Source organism: Cricetulus griseus, chromosome 3, assembly GCF_003668045.3.
Source record: "Cricetulus griseus strain 17A/GY chromosome 3, alternate assembly CriGri-PICRH-1.0, whole genome shotgun sequence".
Classification (NCBI taxonomy): domain Eukaryota; kingdom Metazoa; phylum Chordata; class Mammalia; order Rodentia; family Cricetidae; genus Cricetulus; species Cricetulus griseus.
The window spans coordinates 35,738,312-35,756,115 of NC_048596.1; the positions used below are offsets into that span (position 1 = coordinate 35,738,312).

Below are 17,804 nucleotides of genomic sequence, written 5' to 3' on the forward strand. Positions count from 1 at the left end.
GTATATGAACAGTGAGAATAGCTGGGTTATAAGGGGTTCTGGGGGAGGGACGTCCCTAAGCTGGAGGGAGCTTAGGGTAGGGTGGTTTGGTGAGAAAGGCTGGGATGCTAGCTCGGACTCTGAAATGTATTAACATGTTCTTGTGATACTAAGGGAGCCTGGAGGCAGCACTGAGCTTGATATGCTGACAGAAATCACAAGTAGCCATATGCCCCTCTGCCAGGTGAGGGAAAGGGCTCCTTCTGGCAGACAGGAACCAGTTTCACAAGTTCCTGAGGAATGCTGGCTTTTATCTAACTGCCAGAAATCCTCCTAAAGTCCTTGTGGAGTTCATTTCTGGATATACACGCTGACTGCCTTTAAGACTGCTAGAAACCTAACACTACCCACCTATTCTACACCTAGAGAAACAGACACATGGCTGTGGCACCTCCATGCCATCCATTCCGGAGTGGGCATCGTTTCCTCCATGTTCCCACAGCCACTTCCCAAACACCCTGCATGTGTCGCTATGAACTGGCCACACTTTCTCGCACACCAGTCTTCTTGGGCAAAGCAGTGATTTCCAAAGCATATAGAGGGAAGGACCTATGCTTTATTTACTTTGAGTTTCTAATCTACTTTGATTAGATACTTTTATAGTATAATAAAGATGAATTATGAGAGCCATAATTGAGAAAATTGGAAAACAAGGCAGTGTTGGTCAGGGCATGGGGAAGTGGGAGCCTTCGTATACGGATGGGGACATAAGACAGCTCAGCTGCTGGGAGAACAGGTTAATGCGCCTCAAAAAATTAAAAATAAAACTCCCACAAGACCTAGCAATTCCTCTCTGGATGTTCTGGACAGACCTACACTAAAAGGCCTCGTCTCCAGGATGACACTATTTAGGAGGTGGCAGAACCTGGATGGGTTCGCAGGACCTCATGACACAGGTCTGTAATTCTAAGGAGGCAAAAAGACGGGCATGTTCCAAGCCTGGCTGGACTACTGAGTGAGTTCGAGGCCAGCCTAGGCTACATATCAAAACCCTGTAGCAAAAAGGATAAAAGAGGGATGGGATGCATCTCAGTGGTACAGTGCTTACCACCTAGCATGCGCCTGACCTTAAATTCAGTTCCCGGTGGGAGGCGCTTGCATCACTGAAATACATACCCTTGAAGAAGGTGCAGGACCCTAGCCTCTTCCTGTTCCATTTTGTCACCCGGATAACAAGGCCAATGGTTTTATTCCACTGTGTACCTTTGTCCTGTGACGCCCCACCAGAAACCCAAGGCAATGGGCCACTCAGTGATAGATGGAGACCTCCACAGCTAACCTTTACTCTTTGAAAACGACTTAATTCATTTTTTTTTATCATAATGACAAATGCTGACTAATGCATACTTCTAGGCGTAAGTTCAGAACTAAGAACAGACAATCGAATAGGCATGTATGAGTGTCATGCCAGCACTATCAACTCATGGGAGTCAAAGAATGGCAATAAGCCAAATGTCCATCAAAGGATGAATGAACAAAATACGATACATTCGAACCACAGAATATTATTCAGATATGAAAATGAACAAAGTGCTAATTTATGCTAAAGTGTGAATGAACCATGAAACTATGAGGTTAAGAGAAAGAAATTAACACAAAGGACCTTGTGTCACCTATTCCATTGGCAGGAAACATTGAGAATAGGGAAATCTGGAGGCAGAGAACCGATTACCAGGGAAGAGTGGACATAATTCCTTCATGGATATGACTCTCTTCTTCAGTGGGTAAACATGACTCAGAACCAGACAGAACTGTGACATACACAACGCCCCAAGGGTACAGTTTCAGATGTCTCATGATTATCTTATGTGAGGTGCAAGTGAATTACTATAACAATGAAAGATAAAAACTACAAGCTCCATTTTTGTTTTTTTTCATCAAGCTCACTAGACAACTAGTTGCTCTATCAAGTCTCTCCTAATTCTTGATTCCTTTAAATATCACTCTTCTTCAACCAGTAGGGAAGGGATCTGCAGACCCACCAGAGCTGTCACTCTGGAGGCCACTGGCCTGGCTCCCTGGGTCCTGCTGGAATGGTTAATCTTAGCTGGATCTGGAAGCAACTAAGAGATACACCTCTAGGTGGGTCTGCACGGGTATTTTCCAGGACTGAGACCCTCCCCAGAGATAAGGAAGTCCCAGAGAAAAGCTGTTGCTTTTTGCCTGCCTGCCTTCACCTCTTGCTACCGAGTGCATCTATCCTACAGCTGCCATTGCCACTGCTGCCCCTGCCCTTTGCTAACACGGAAACACATTCCCTTTGGACTTCCAGCGTGGACTGAACACCAGTGGCTGGCTCTCCAGGGATCCTTCAGAGCACAGCACCAGACTAGGTGCAGCCTTGTAGACCAAGCAGCAACTGGCTCCCAAGCTCTCTGAGCAAGAAGAAGGCTCCTGCTCACAACCAGAGCAGCAAGGTCATCCATCATTTTTCCCTGGGAACAGCAAATGGGCAATCCAAGCTTTCTTGTCCAATGGCCTGTCAGACACTGCTTGGCTTGGTTCACGGAAGCACTTTCTTCACTCGACTTCTGAAACACCACCCACTTGCAGTTTTCATCCACGTCACTGCTTCTTGTCTCCTTCACTGGTCATCCTATCTACCAGTGCTCAAAACACAGAGGTCCCCAGGCCCCGGCCTCAGCCCTTTGTGTCTCCTCTGCATTCCTGTATATTCACTTTTCTCCAGGTGATCTCGTGAGACTGACTTACACAGTCTGTGTACTGAACTTTCAAATTTTTATTTCTATGAGAGGTGTCCCCCACAACTCAGACTTCACACATTCAATGTCTGTTCAGAACCCACATGCACGTATCACAGACTGCTCAAATCTGGTCTCAAATTAATCTCCCAGAGGCTGAGAACGTACCTCAGTGGTACAGCACTTGCCTAGTATGTGGGATCCTGGGTTTAATGCCGAGAACCTAACCTCACAGAGAAAAATAATCAAGCATGGGTGGTACACATATGTAACCTCAGTTTCCACCTTTGTACACATTCCAACCATCACTTCAGGATGGAGAAGGGTGATGGGGCAAGTTCTTCTGTGTATGTTTATCTTATTGGTTGTTGAATAAATACTGTTGGCCAATGAAGAAGCAAGTTAGGCGGGACTAGGAGTCAAGGAGGATTCTGGGAAACGTAATAAAAGTCTTGTTGTACAGGCAAGAAGTGACATCGCAGACAGACTCATATAAGCAAGGACAAACAGGAAGTCGCTCTCTTGCTCTTTCTCTTCCTTTTCCTCCTGCTCTCTTCTCTACGGAGCGACATGTGATCCCAGGAAGAGGACGCCAACAGAAGGGGCACGCAATAAGTCTTATAAAATATATAGATTTATAAGTCTTATAAAATATATAGATTTAGGATAATTAAGACTGAGCTAGCATATAAGAAATTCTAGTCAATTGGCCAGTAGCATTGTAAACTACTGTAAGACTGTGTGTGTTATTCTGGGCACCCACGTGGCAGCAGGGCTCGGGCAGGTGGAGTAAAGATTTATTGTTACAGAGGGGTCTGCTCAGACGTTTTCCACAAAGAACAACAAGGTGACAGGGAGGAACCTCTCACACTTTTTTCACGACATTGTTTCTTATGCTGCCATTCATTGCAAATCCAGAGAACAACATCAAGCTCACACCTATTTCTTTAGATACTAAGGTGAGCTGGGCAAAATGGCACATACCTGTCATTCTAGCTACTCTCGTGGCAGAAGGCTCACAAATTTGAAGCTACCCTGATTTACACAGTGAGTTTAAGTCCAGCCTGAGCAACTATCTCAAAGTAAAACCCTTTTGAAAGGCCTAGGGCTGTAGCTCAGTGGTACAGCACTTACCAGGCATCCATGGGTTCGAGTGCCTAGCTTGGGCAAAGAGAGTCAATAAGTTACATTTATCCATTTAAAAAATTGAAAAAATATATTAATGGGCAAATTTATACTCAAGTAAAAATTTAAAAACCACTAAGCCTACTTACAATACTGTTCTGCAAATCACTTAGAAGACCATTTGGAATATTTGATAAACATGTAGAAATCGTAACTTATTTATTTAACCAATCAACCAAAGGAACTCAACTCAATCATGACTGTAGTGCTAGGCAGAACTAGTGACCAGCCAACCACTACCAGTGTCTCAGTGACTAAAATGATGTCCCCACCCCCAAGCACCCATCCTGCCACTGTCTCAAACCCTCAGACCCATTATCCAAAAGTGCCTAGCCTGTTCCAAAACACTAAAGCTGGGGACTCCATATGACAAAAGACGACCTGTGGGCATCCTAGTTCCCCAATGATTTTCCTAACCTTCCTCATCTGCTTTGTTAAAAACCTCATGTGTGGCACTCCAGACATCTAGCTGGACATCAGAAAGCCACATTCCTTCCACCAATTAGCCAGGTTTTGGATGTTCTACTAACACATTTTTTTTCTTTTTTCCATAATTCCATAATTTATCTGTGGTTCTTCAAGTCCAGCTCCCTCTTTCCCACAGCTTGAGCCAATTCTGACTAATTATAAGGGAAGGAGAGGGTTCCAGGAAATGAGGCCAGAGGCCTCAGGAAAAGTAAGCAATTCCTGATGCCTTATGCTATGGTCACAGTGCTACCAACCCCGTTTCTATGGACATTTATCTCTTTCCTTCTAAGTGACAAGCCTCCTCCACCATAAGTTCAGACATCTAGTGTTCCTCCTCAAATCCATTCCTCTCCACTCCTTACAGTTTTTTGTTTTGTCTTACTGCCTTCTCTGAATCGATGACACCTTTATCTCAAGAAGGCCAAGCTTCTAAAGCTATTCTGTTATTGTTAGAGTAAGAATCTTAGGTGATTTCCTCCTTACACGGAACTTGTTTCTAATTTTCTATATGAAAATAAGTCTCTTTAACAGTTTCATCTCCAAACTGTACACTGGCTATGTCTGACAGCAGAGTTGGGATCCTGACCGATGGGGCAAGCTCACTTAAAACAGGCAGAATCCTTCATTCCTTCACTCACTCACTTACTCAACCACAAAGAGCAAAGAGAGGCTGTCAGAGCAGACTGAAAAGGAATGTGAGACGTGTGTTCTTCTTAAGGAGCACACTGGCCAGGTTATATGTAGATCCCAAAGGCAGCGCCTCGGAGAATATGGATATTTATGAAACAGAGAGGTCACAGTCTACTCTAAACATGGCGATCCAGTATTAACAAAGATGAAAGTGCAGCCCTCACTGTGCATTTCAGTCTCTCCACGTCAAACCACCTCGTTTCTATGACCTAAATGTCCTGTATCCACGGAAGCTATTATTGTACTTTAGGAGAGTAAATAAAGCAGCATTTGTCCCGACTTTTTGTTTGTTTTTGCTGTTGTTGACAAGGGCACTTGCCCAGCTTTTAAAGATTTAATTCCATATGTGAAAACCAGGTCACAGTTCTGATTCTCATTTTCTTAAGCATAAGCTTTGCAAACAAACTTTTGGCCTGTACGAAGGTGCTCTACCCCTGCCTACCTGAGGCTGCTGAGCCGAACTCAGTCCCTGGGGTCGATGAAGAGGTCAAAAAAGACAACCAACTCCACAAAGTCCTCTCTCTGACCTTCACACCCACATTGAGGCCCTCTCCCTTCCTTGTGCAACAAACATATAATAAATAAAATAAAGAAAACTCTTCCTCTATAGTCATGTTATTTAGGAAATTAATGTCTCCTTCCATTTAGTATAAGGTAATCTCGAATGCCCTGATCAATCTCTTCCATGTCACTCAGGACTGCCTCGATTGCCACTTCCGGGCTCCACTGTTTGCTTACAGCTTTCCTAAACCAAAAGATGCTGAACTTAAAACCGGGCTCTGGAAATGCAGCCAGGAAAGACCTGCCCATCAACTCAGAATAACTGTTGGGGAGAAGGTTAAAACTGAACTTGAGGAATTGCGTATTTCAAAAGGCTTCGGTTCATTAAACAGTCGTTTTTTATTTCAGCCATATTAGAATTATTTGCATTGCTACTGCAGAAGCCCAGATCTACTGTATTAAAAAAATGTTTTACTGTGTTATTTTATTTCCCCCCAAAAAGATGAATGCACTTTGACTTTTAAAGCAAAGTTGTAAAACAACTTTCATATACAGAACTTCACTTCATAAAAAAAAACAAAAACAAAAACAAAAACAAAAACAAAAAACATGTGGACTTGAAACACACTTAAAGTGTCCCTGAGCACTGGGTTATCTTCCCTGGGCCCTTGCTCAGCATCAGCAACGATCCCAGGGGTTTGATCCCTAGCAATGGGGAAAAAATGAGCCTTGTATGTCACACTTTTCCTCAAAAACACAGCATTTGGAGACTGGAGAGATGGTTCATCAGTTAAGAACACTGCCTGCTCTTCCAGAGGACCCAGCTTGGACTTCCAGAATCTGCATGTTAGTTGAAAACCATCCACAACTCCAGTTCCAAGGGATCCAATGCCGTCTTATTGCCTTCAGGCATCAGGCACACATGTGGCACACACATGTACATGCAGGCAAAACACACGTGAATTTTTCTTAATTAAAAAAGATAAAAGAAAATAACATTTGTAGGGACAGAAGTCTATCTACTGTCACACATGTATTCAGAAGGGAAGGAAACTGCATTAAGAATAAACCAACTCAAAAGAGGCTTTTCATATCTGGTATTGGGATTTTTGTTTGGTGGTTCTTGGCTCTTGAGGAGTGCCATCAGTTCAGATGAGAAAAGTTCATTAAAGCTACATATGTCTATGCATTCACTGAATTACATTTTTTAAAGGTAATAGCTTGTAGTATGATTCCATGTAGTTTTTCAGTCATCCATGTTGTTATTTTACCTCCTTCCCGCCCTTCATCTTCAGCAATGATTGCTCCATTTCCCCAGTACAAATACATAAATTCATGCAGTACAACTGATAAAAAAGAAGCCATGAATTTGAAGGACAGCAGAAAGAAGCATGGGGGGGGATTGGAGAGAAGAAGGGGAAGGGAGAAATGTTATAATTAAAATACAATCTGAAAAATAAACAAAAAAGACACGCCTTTAATCCCAGCACTCGGGAGGCAGAGACAGTCGGATCTCTGTGAGTTCAAGACCAGCCTGGTCTACAAGAGCTAGTTCCAGGACAGCCTCCAAAGCCACAGGGAAACCCTGTCTCGAAAAACCAAAAAATAACAGAGGAGGAGGAGGAAAGGAAGGAAAGAAGGAAGGAAGGAAGGAAGGGGAAAATGAATCTATAAAAAAGAATAAAGTAAAACCAATTTGCAGTTAAATTCTTCACAGAATGTTCATCTGGTGAAAAGCAATCACCAATCTCATCTGGCTATAGACCCTGGGAACTACATTAATGACCTGCCTGGTAAGGTAGCTCCAACTAGTGGAATAGTGGTACAAGTGTTAAAGGAGTAACCAATCACTTTCTGCTTATATTTAGGGCCCATACCACAAAACAGGACCCATTCTCAACACTGTCAACTAGACCAAGAACTTATGGCTAAATTATGGGCTCTAGAGGAAAACCTAACATTACTCTATTAAATGGACACATAATTAAAACAACTCTTAACGACTTATTGTTACACTGTAAATCAATGCATCTCTCAACCTTTATCAGAGAAGCTTCTTTTTGTGGTAGATGGTGATTACTAGAGGCCTACAACAGAGATTTTAGAGTGCTCAACCCTAAAGGGGATGTTTATATCACACCCCTTCTCCTCAAGGCTCGGGGTCTATGTGGGAGAGCTGAAGAGCCAGAAGTGGAGAGTGACTCGAGGAAGCACACTTTCCAGACATAACGGGGCAATTATGCATATGAACGCACAGCAATTGTGACAGCATGCACAACACCTGTGCTAGCTCAAGCCATCAAAATGCCAGCATGGGGGAGAGGGGTGGATACAAAGCCCCACCCCTAGCTAAGAAGCTATTGGTATTGGTTGCTGCTTGGAGAAGGAAAGTCAGATTTCTTTACAGATATGACATCTGGTTTATCAACCACACTCCAGGGCAGGTCATAACACAAATTGGGTTTCATGGTGGAGGATGGGGAGAGGGAGAAGGAGAGGAAGGAAGAAGTTGGGTGGAGAAGGTGGGAGATCTGGGAGCAGCTGTATGATATTCTCAGAGCATTAATAATAATAATTTAAAAACCCTCCAGAGCTCCTATGAGCGATGCCCACAGAAACCTACTCCCCTGCTAGGTATCATCTCAATCCCAGCTATCCACCACAGAACCTACCGCTTGCTTTGGCTTCTGAGTAGGAGGGGCCGTCCTCAAAGGTGAAGATCTGGGACATGCTCTGGCCCAGGTAGGAGGGAGGCCCGTAGTACGAGTGCATCCTGTACTGGGAGCTCACCGGGTGGCGGCTCTCTGCGCTCTTCATCTGCTTAAGAAAAATCAAAGAACAACTTTGTATGGTTTGAATATGAAGTGTTTCCCACAGGATCACATGCCCAAGGCCTGGTCCCCATCTCATGACACTAACTTTAGAAAATCTGGGAATACTAGGAGATGCGACCTAACTGGAGGCAGTAGGCTACTGGAGGGGGGGCAGACTTTAGAGGACAGTTTGTCTTTTACCCCTCCAGTGTCTGTCTGTCTTTTCTTCCTGGGCCACACAAGATGAGCTGCTTTTGCTCTCCATACCTCAATACCTCCATACCTCAATTTCGGCATATCACAGAAACTCTGCACCTTATATATCGAGGTAGGGTCTTGCACTTAAACCCAGAGTTCACCAATTCAGCTACTCCAACTGGCCAGCTTGCTCCAGGGACCTGATCTCCACCTCTTGACAACTGCAAGTGGGTGCCTAGGCCTGCCCCGTATTTATACAGATGCTGGGCATCTGAACGCTGAGCCTCACGCTTGCATGGCAAGCACTTTACCCACTGAGCCGTATTTTCAGTCTGTCTAAGATTGAAATGGGGTTGTTGTGGATTCCGTAAGTGCTTCAGCAGAACTCCAGCACCCTTCAAACTAATGCTGCAGGCTTCCCAAGAGCCAGTTACACAGTCTGAAAAATGAGCACTGGCGTAACAGTCAGGGGCCAACTTTAAGCACAGATGCCCATGTGAATAATGGGTTCCCCGCTCTGGGGGCTGAGTTAGTCACCTCTCCCTCGGGTTTGACCACATCTACAAGTCAGTTCTTCAAGGAAAATAGTTCTTGGTATCTCCTGTGCACAAAGCAATAGGACTTGAGCCCACAAGCCCTGAAAAATGCTGCATTTTTCCTTTTGCTATGGAAATACATACAGATACTGAAATAGTTAATATTCACCATGACTTCAGAGCAATAGTCAGCAAGCATTTTACTATAAATGGCCAGATAGTAACTAATGGAGGGTTTACCATGGTGTCTCTAGGCAACAGCAAATGAATGGGCATGGCTGTGTCCCAATAAATCTTTATTTATAAACATGTGGATGAGTTGTCAATCTTAATTCTCACTGCAATAAAGGAAGAAGCTGATGCCTTGCTTCCACCTCTTGAAAATGTAATTCAACTGGTCTGGCACGTGGCCTGGACCCTGGGTCTTTCCAAAGCTCCCTAGGTAATTCTAACATGCCATCAAGACTCTAAAATTACCAATATGTATCATACACCAGAGAAGAACAAGATCTCGTGTATTTTAAAAAGTCCAAAAGGTCAAGTCTGACAAGAAGATTGGCCAACAGCTGCCATCACAGCATGCACACTGCCCAGAAAGCTATGCCAACAAATGGTATTCTTTCAAACAGCTCACTGGAAAATAAGCACTGTTTCAAAACATACATGTGCTTATTGCCCCCATTTAATTATTTATCTTTCCAGAAAGCATCAAAAGCTGTGATTACCTAGAACTTGGAATTGAGTTATTTGTTTCAATTACTGTTTCCCCAGTGACTCCCTGAGACAACAGAAGACTTCCAGCAAAAGAAGGGGGGGGTTACAAAAGGCCAAACTCCATTTGAGGTTATTAAAATGTTAGTTTACTGAGGTCATCAATCACCTCAGCTACATCCAAATCGAAGAATAATGTGATTTGGGGCTGGGGTGGTAGCTCAACCATCAGGGGCTAAACTCAGAAAACGGAGGACCACTACAGTAACCATCTACTGGCAAACCTGCACAAGAGGAAGAATACAGAGCATTCTTAAACACGAAGTTAAAACTGAGTTGATGTTCACCCCAGAAAGCCTGGGAGTAAGTCCAGGTCACTTCCTGTCCCCTTCTAATTTGAGATAAACAAGATAGACAGCTGATGATACACAGACAACACAGTCCTGCCACTCTGGCCTTAGACAAGATAATAAAGCCTTTGAAATTTATTTGATCGTAAAGCAGCAGTTTTCATTTGGGGACAAGCTTGTCCTTATGGAGAGATTGATATATGGAAACTTGTTCAGTTGTCATACCTGAAAGCAAAGAGAGTTGCTACTGGCATCGAAAGGTCAGCAACCTGCTGTACTCTCACAGGGCCCACAGCAGTTCCCCTGACAACCAAGCACCCACCCCAACACCACAACTATGCCAAGGTTGGGAGACCTCTTTCAAACTAATCTGATACCCTGAAGGCCCTGTCCTCACTTTTCGGTGAAAGACAAACCATAGTGGCAAATGGAGGAACTGTTCCAGTCTGTCTGTCTGTCCGTCTGTCTGTCTCTCTCTCTCTCCTCTGTTATTCAATACTAACTTGTTTCTTTGAAAATTTTTTTTTTTCGAGACAGGGTTCCTCTGTGTAGCTTTGGAGCCTATCCTGTCGCTCTGGAGACCAGGCTGGCCTCTAACTCAGAGATCCGCCTGTCTCTGCCTCCCGAGTGCTGGGATTAAAGGCGTGCGCCACCAACGACCGGCTTGAAATTTTTTTGTTCCTTTATATTAAACAAATAAACAAATGAGGCAAAACCTAAAAAATCCGAGATTCCAGTGAATTATGTCTGCTATTATTATTAGCATGTGGTGGCTGGCAAGCAAGAGACATGTTTTATAATCTTATTATCCACCCCAGTCTCTGAACTGCAGTGTGACCCACACAGGCAGCAAATGCACGCGCTGTTAGCATTCAATCCAGATGAAACCTTGAAGCTTGGGGTTTTGTTTTACTGAACTGTTGAGAAAATGCATGGCAATAAATCTGAGTCACGGCCCCCTTTCCTGCACCCTAACCCACCCTGTCTCTGGCAACAGTAACATCCCAGGGCAGCTCAAGAGTGCCCGACCTCATGGCCTCCTTTCTAAAAGTTCTTGAATCCTATCTGCCTCCTGTCTAGTGAGGCTTCAGGTAGAAGTGCCTGATCTTAGAGAAAGCTGACCTTCCTCGGGGGAAAGGCTCAAGAGGCACACTTTGACTGTTTGTAAGTTAGCTCACAGGTAAGTTAAAGAGAACAGTGTTCCCAGAATCCTCCACAGGACAACACAACTAACTGCAGGAATTACCAGACCCTGATACTCACTTGGATTACTATCTTTCAAGCTCTGTCTGGGGTGAACCTTTAGTTTTCTGATCAGAAACACTCTTCACAGACTGGAACCTCAGGTCTCCAGGGCACACAGAGTAAAGGCTGGGATTACCATCTGCCATCCTTAAAACGATTTCATTGGTTTGCGATGCCCATTCCCAGGTTCACCTAGCCATCCACTTGAGCCAGGGAAGACCTCATCTGGGCAGGGCTCTTCATCAGAGCCCCGTTCACCCACCAAGACATACACTTGCTCATCTCCCACACTGCGAGCTGCCCTTTGTGAAGACTTCTTTTTAGTGTACAGGCTAAGTGCCTGCTATTACACACACATCTCAGAGAAAACAGGCCAGAGATCAAATGCCAAGTCCTGTGATGGTGGCACATTCCCCTTGGCTGTGACCCAAGGCTTCCTGCTGCCTGTCTCCATCTAGTCTCCAGAGCCTCTGAGCTTGTAACCCTCCTCACTCTGGGGAGAGGAGGAGGGAAGGGGAGGGGAAGGGAGGGGAGGGGAGGTCTTTGGCAGAACTCAGGTGCCTGTGAGGGAACTCAGGATCTTTCAGAACAGGATGGGGGAGGATGCCCACCATGAGGACTGCCCTCAAGATACTGAAGAACGCAAAAGCTGTTTGTCTTTGTCCAGACACAGAAAAGATGCTCTTCCTCTCCTGGGGGTGGGGGAAGGGGAAGGGGAAGAGACCAGCAGAAAGCAAACAATTTAAGAACCAATACATCTAAGCCATCTTAGACTATAAAGCCCAAGCTTACCAAAGCAATAGCAACAGAAAGAAACATGCTAAAACAAGAAAACTCATGTAGATGGGGCTTTTCCAGCAGAAGAAAGGAGTTTATCTCAGTAAATTCAAGAAATGAGAAAAACAGCCATAGTATGCACCAGGGCAAAGTAAGCAGGTCATGTGGAAACACAGACCCAAAGCTGACGGTGGAAGCACTCTGCAAGCCTTCCCCCAGGTCTCCAAAGCCTGGAGCACATGGACACTGATTCATCAGCCCTGAGTAGCTGGTAGAAACCCTCTTCTTCCACCACATATGGGACTTAGGATCATATGTGGACCTGGGTGGTCTACGGTGTTTGCCTTCACCATAAAAGCAATTAATCTGTGGATATTGCTAACTTAAAAACCCAAATGCACACTTTCAGCCATGTTGCTCAGTGTTCTCACTATCGTCATCACTGGCACCGACTTTTCTTAAGACTGTGTTTTCATCACAAGCCCCGAAATAATCCAGTCACCATCCACACACAATTTGGAGAGCTTAAACAGGAGAGTCAGAAAGATCAACAAGACCAGAGGAAAACAAAATAATGCCAAATCTTCGTGAGCAGCGTATGCACAGTGGGTGGAAGCACTTGCTGTGAGCATCTGTGTGCACAAATGCACACTGGGGGCCTCAGTCTAAAGACCTCGAGACACCAATGCTGTTAATCAGGTAAAGGGGAACAATTACCTTCAAAAACCTAGCTAGAAAAAGTGAAGCAGAATCTAAAATGTTCCCTTTCCCAGGGAACTGGAAGGTCTTGGTATATTCCAGGGGGTTAATGAAAGAGAGGGTGGGGTGTCTGGAACAATCTCTAGTTAGGACTACTTTAGGCTCATTATCATCTTTGCAAATTCTACAAGGAATCGTCTGGGCTCTTGAGGCAAGACCTTGTGTTTGTATAATTCACAATCTAAGCTAACCAGGACTGGGGAGGTGGCTCAGGTCAAGGCGCATGCTGCACAACCAGGACCTGAGTTTAAATCCCACAAACAAATCAGCCAGGAGTGGTTACCAGTATACCTGTAACCCCAGTGCTGGCAGGAGTGGTTACCAGTATACCTGTAACCCCAGGACTGGCAGGGGAATGGGGAAGAGCAGAGACAGGGGGACTGATGGGACATGTTGTACATTCCAGACTGAGTGAGAGACTTCGTTTCAAGTGAATAAAGGCAAGTGTAATGAAACAGGACATCTGGCAACTTCCCCTTGTCTACATGCTTGTGCACATGAACACATGCACCAGCACACTGGCACAAACCGCACGCGAGAGCACGCGCGCGCGCGACACACACACACACACACACACACACAGAGAGAAGGGGGGGGGGAGAGAGAGAGAGAGTATTAAAAACAAAATAAAATTCCAATCCTAACTTTTCAACCAAACTCACACAGCCAGGCATAAATGACAATAGCAATTAGATAGATAGATAGATAGATAGATAGATAGATAGATAGATAGATAGATAGATAGATAGATATAAAAAACACTAAAATAGCTGGAAGAGAAGACAGGCCAAATTTGTATCTTAAGACACCTGGCTAATAATTATCCAGACACAGGGCTTTCCAAGTTGCTAACACATTAAATGTCTGATGGCACTGTACAGCAACTCTCCAGACTGTGGCAGAGGGCTAGGAGGATACTCCATGTTGGTACCCTGAGAAAATACCAGCTATTGACTTCAGGAATAAGGAAACGCCAGAGCAAGAGAGTGAGCATCTACTGAAAGATACAAGAGACTTGTCCTTTTATCTCCAACAACATATGGAGACACTGCCAACCCAGACCTTGGTTCTACTCAGAGACACCAAGGAAAGAAGGTGGGACTGAGAGCCAACTGCTTGAGTCCCTGATTTCTTCCACTGACCCAAGACCCCTTCCCAATTTCAGTGGAGATACTTGCCTATTTAAAGGGCTACAATTTGCTGCCACTGCCTTTCAGCAACCCATCTCTTTCCATCGCTCTGCATCAAATTAAGAAACTTCATTTTGGATTGTTTGAAAGTGAGAAGCAAAGATGCCAGCAACCGCACATTCAGGAACTTTGATTTTAGAGCAAAAATGCATCGGAGTCATCCATATGTGTTCCCAACATGATGGACAAACTTAATTAACCTTTGCTACTCTGTTCCAATCTACTGTTTTAGACAAAGCTAGTGACCCAGAAACAATATGTTACCATCAGAATCTCCATGGCAGATACCAAGAGATATAGCCCTATCAGCAGTATCGGGAAATAAGCCACTTGGATTAGCTGCTTTAAGAAATATGGATTATATTCATGTCACACATGAGCTGTCAGAAACATTAGGATACTTTTAGCATAAATCAGCAGTATGAAGGCTATCTTATGAGAACTGAACATGACAGACTGCCTGCAGGGCAAGGTGAGGTTGTCCAGAGCATCCCTCCAAGTGGACGCAAAAGCACATTTTCACACTCTTTCACCAAATGGGGAAAGATTCCAGTGCAGACAGGTGACTCCTAGCGGGCACCCCAACTCATGAATGGCATGAATAGGCCCATCCCCCTCTAAGACCATCAGGGAAGCAAATCACATCAAATGACTCAAGAATAAATGAAAACAGGTTTCGCTAAAGCGTGCACACCTGCGCTCTCTCTCTCTCTCTCTCTCTCTCTCTCTCTCTCTCTCTCTCTCTCTCTCTCTCTCTCTCTCTCGGGGAAAGGGTATGGAGGGTATATCAACGGGTTTCCAGAAACAAGCCTAGGAGGCAGCATATTCAGTGTCTCTACAATTTTCAGGCTTGATTCAAAGACTAAGAAATGAGCATAGAAGACAGGAGCATTCTGGGAAGCAAGAGCCCTCCATTGTAGACAGAGCCCATTCACATTCCAGCTACCCACTAACCAGTGGTGTGATAATCCTGAGTGAGTTTGTTTCCCTGAGCTTCAATTTCCTCACTTAAATGGAACTGACAAGACCTGACAAGGCTGTGTTGAGGGCTAAGACAACAAAGGGACAAGAAGTGGTGGCCACTGTACATTCAAGGACCTCAAGTAGACTAAGACAAAATATGCCTTCCTATCACACACTTTAAAAACATTTAAGTATTTAAATATCTCACTGTATATGTCAAGAAATATCTATTGTTACATTTCAATTTTTTAAAAGTTTAAAAAACTCAACATTCAACATTTTACATTGCTAACACACACACACACACAGAGAGAGAGACACACACACACAGAGAGAGAGAGAGAGAGAGAGAAGCATATGTGCATGCACTCGTTCACTCACTAAAGTTTCCAGGGCTTCTCATTTTCTAGTTTTATACGAATACAAGACACAGTATTGGACTGTCTGTCTTCTTTTCCCCAGTATTGGCTGATAAGAAACAGAAAAGTCAAAAAGACTATTTATGGGATGAAATGTGATGGGAAATTGTAACACAAATAATAAGAACCCAAAGACAGATATTGGGGTTCATGCCAAAGATCAAAAAAGCGAAGCAGCCAAGCCACCAGAGAGCTCTTACCTCTACCAAGGATGGGGAAATCCTGACCTCAATGTGGCTGGAGACTAACTGCCGAGTGAGCCCAGCATGAGACACTGAGCTGTCAGATATACCTCTCTAATGTTGGGACTAAAGGATAAGCTCTGTTTCTCTTTTAGACCAATTCACTTTCATATAGCCCAGGGTGGCCTTGAGCTCACAGAGATCCATCTGCCTCTGCCTCCGGAGTCCTGGGATTAAAGGTATGTACCACCGCTGCCCAGCTTCTATGGCTGTGGCTAGCTTTGCATTCTGATCTCCAGGCAAGCTTTATTAGATCATAAACAATATATCACCACAGGAAATGGTATTAAAAATGAGATAAAGAGGTAACAGTTTCTCCTCTCTTTCTTTAAACCCCACCATGAAGCTGTAGACCACGGGTGACCCTCAGAGGACCAGAGACACCAAGAAGAGGATATGGAGAAGTGTCCTAGGAGCAGTTCCAAGTGGTGTATTCTCTGTAGAGAATTTTAAAATACGGAGACTATGTCTACCTACTTCTCAGTGTCACCGTACACTGACAATTCTAAACAACAGAGGTGATAAAATACCCCTCCCCCCACCTCACAGCACATCCTGTGCAGACCAGTGCAGCATCTCCCTCCCCCAGGATGCTGAGCTCTGGCCTCAAAACCTGAAAATTATGCTGCCCTCTGGTTCCTTAACTGCTTCTGTGTATGCTGTACAGTTGGGCACTTGAGAGTGACAATGAAAGATAAAGTTTCTTATCCAAGTCTTACAATACTTTGAAGATGCTTTGGAACTGTGCTCTCTTTTCTCTTATATTTCTAATACTGCACTGAAACAAGCAAACAAAGAAACAAAAACAGAACCAACCTATCTCTGCTACGTGGTCCTTTGACTTTAGCCTTTATTCAAATAATGAGGAACCCGTAAGCATCACAGAAATGGGGATCTCAAGGGATGTAAGACTCATGCGAGTACTTAAATGTTCTGAAAATCATCTAACTTTATATCAGATTTATATCTATTAGCAAGGAAGAAAAGGTTAGCCAAAAGCAAATGTAAATAGAGGAGATTCTGGCCACTGGCCCAATGAAATCAAATCTGAAAGCCTTCAGATCCTGTGACCCAATGATGTAATTTTCAAGCACATCACAGGATTCCCCAAGGACTGCATTCTTTGCTAACCGGATGCTGCTGTGCCACACAGCACCAGTAACGGGACACCCCTGCAACAGAGTGCTGCCAGACATCTTCCAGCCCCCGGTTCCACTGCCAGTTACTCGAGTGCCCCAGAACATCTCAAGCAGTGACACCGCAGTGCAGGTCAAACCGAACCACCTCTCTGCAGGCCAGCCTGGCACCTACAGGCCTTTCCAAGGCTTTGGCACATCTGTTGCTGTCTGGATGTCCTGGAACTGCTCTTGGCATTGCTCCATCCAGGCTGAAAAAACAATTCCTTAGGATGCCCACGGCCTTATTCCATCCCTTGTCCTCTTGAGTCAGAGTCACCTGCTCCCTCCTCCCCTAGGTTCCCAGAGGCCAGTTCAGTTTTCTCCTGGGATTCCCTATATTTACTTGGCACTCTGAGCTCAGCATATTTCTCCCCTAACCACAGAACAGTAACATCTTTATCCACCCTCGACATCTAAGCTGAATATGTACTAAAGACATACATCAGAAAAGGAGATATTTAAAGTATTCAATGTTTTCCACAAAAATGACTGCCTACTAGAAAGGTTTTAAAAAAGCAAATGTAAGATTACTGGAATGAAGCCGGGCGTTGGTGGCGCACACCTTTAGTCCCAGCACTAGGGAGGCAGAGGCAGGCGGATCTCTGTGAGTTTGAGACCAGCCTGGTCTACAAGAGCTAGTTCCAGGACAGCCTCCAAAGCCACAGAGAAACTCTGTCTCGAAAAATACAAACAACAACAACAAAAGATTACTGGAATGAATACATAATATATAAAATAAATACACATGATAGCAATGGAACATGAGTTAAAATAAACCCTTCAGGCATCAATATAGTTATGGCCTCTGTATTTAATCTTTAAGAAACCAAAGTATGTG

General features: G+C 44.3%; 1 protein-coding gene across 1 annotated transcript in view; it reads right to left on the bottom strand.

Annotated features, from left to right (window-relative positions):
- Dmrt1 (doublesex and mab-3 related transcription factor 1) overlaps nt 1-17,804 on the bottom strand; it is a 103,738-nt gene that overhangs the window by 38,377 nt on the left and 47,557 nt on the right. The window contains exon 4 of the mRNA XM_027406484.1: nt 8,258-8,402. Within this exon, the coding sequence (XP_027262285.1) occupies nt 8,258-8,402 (145 nt within the window). The remainder of the gene's footprint in view (nt 1-8,257; nt 8,403-17,804) is intronic.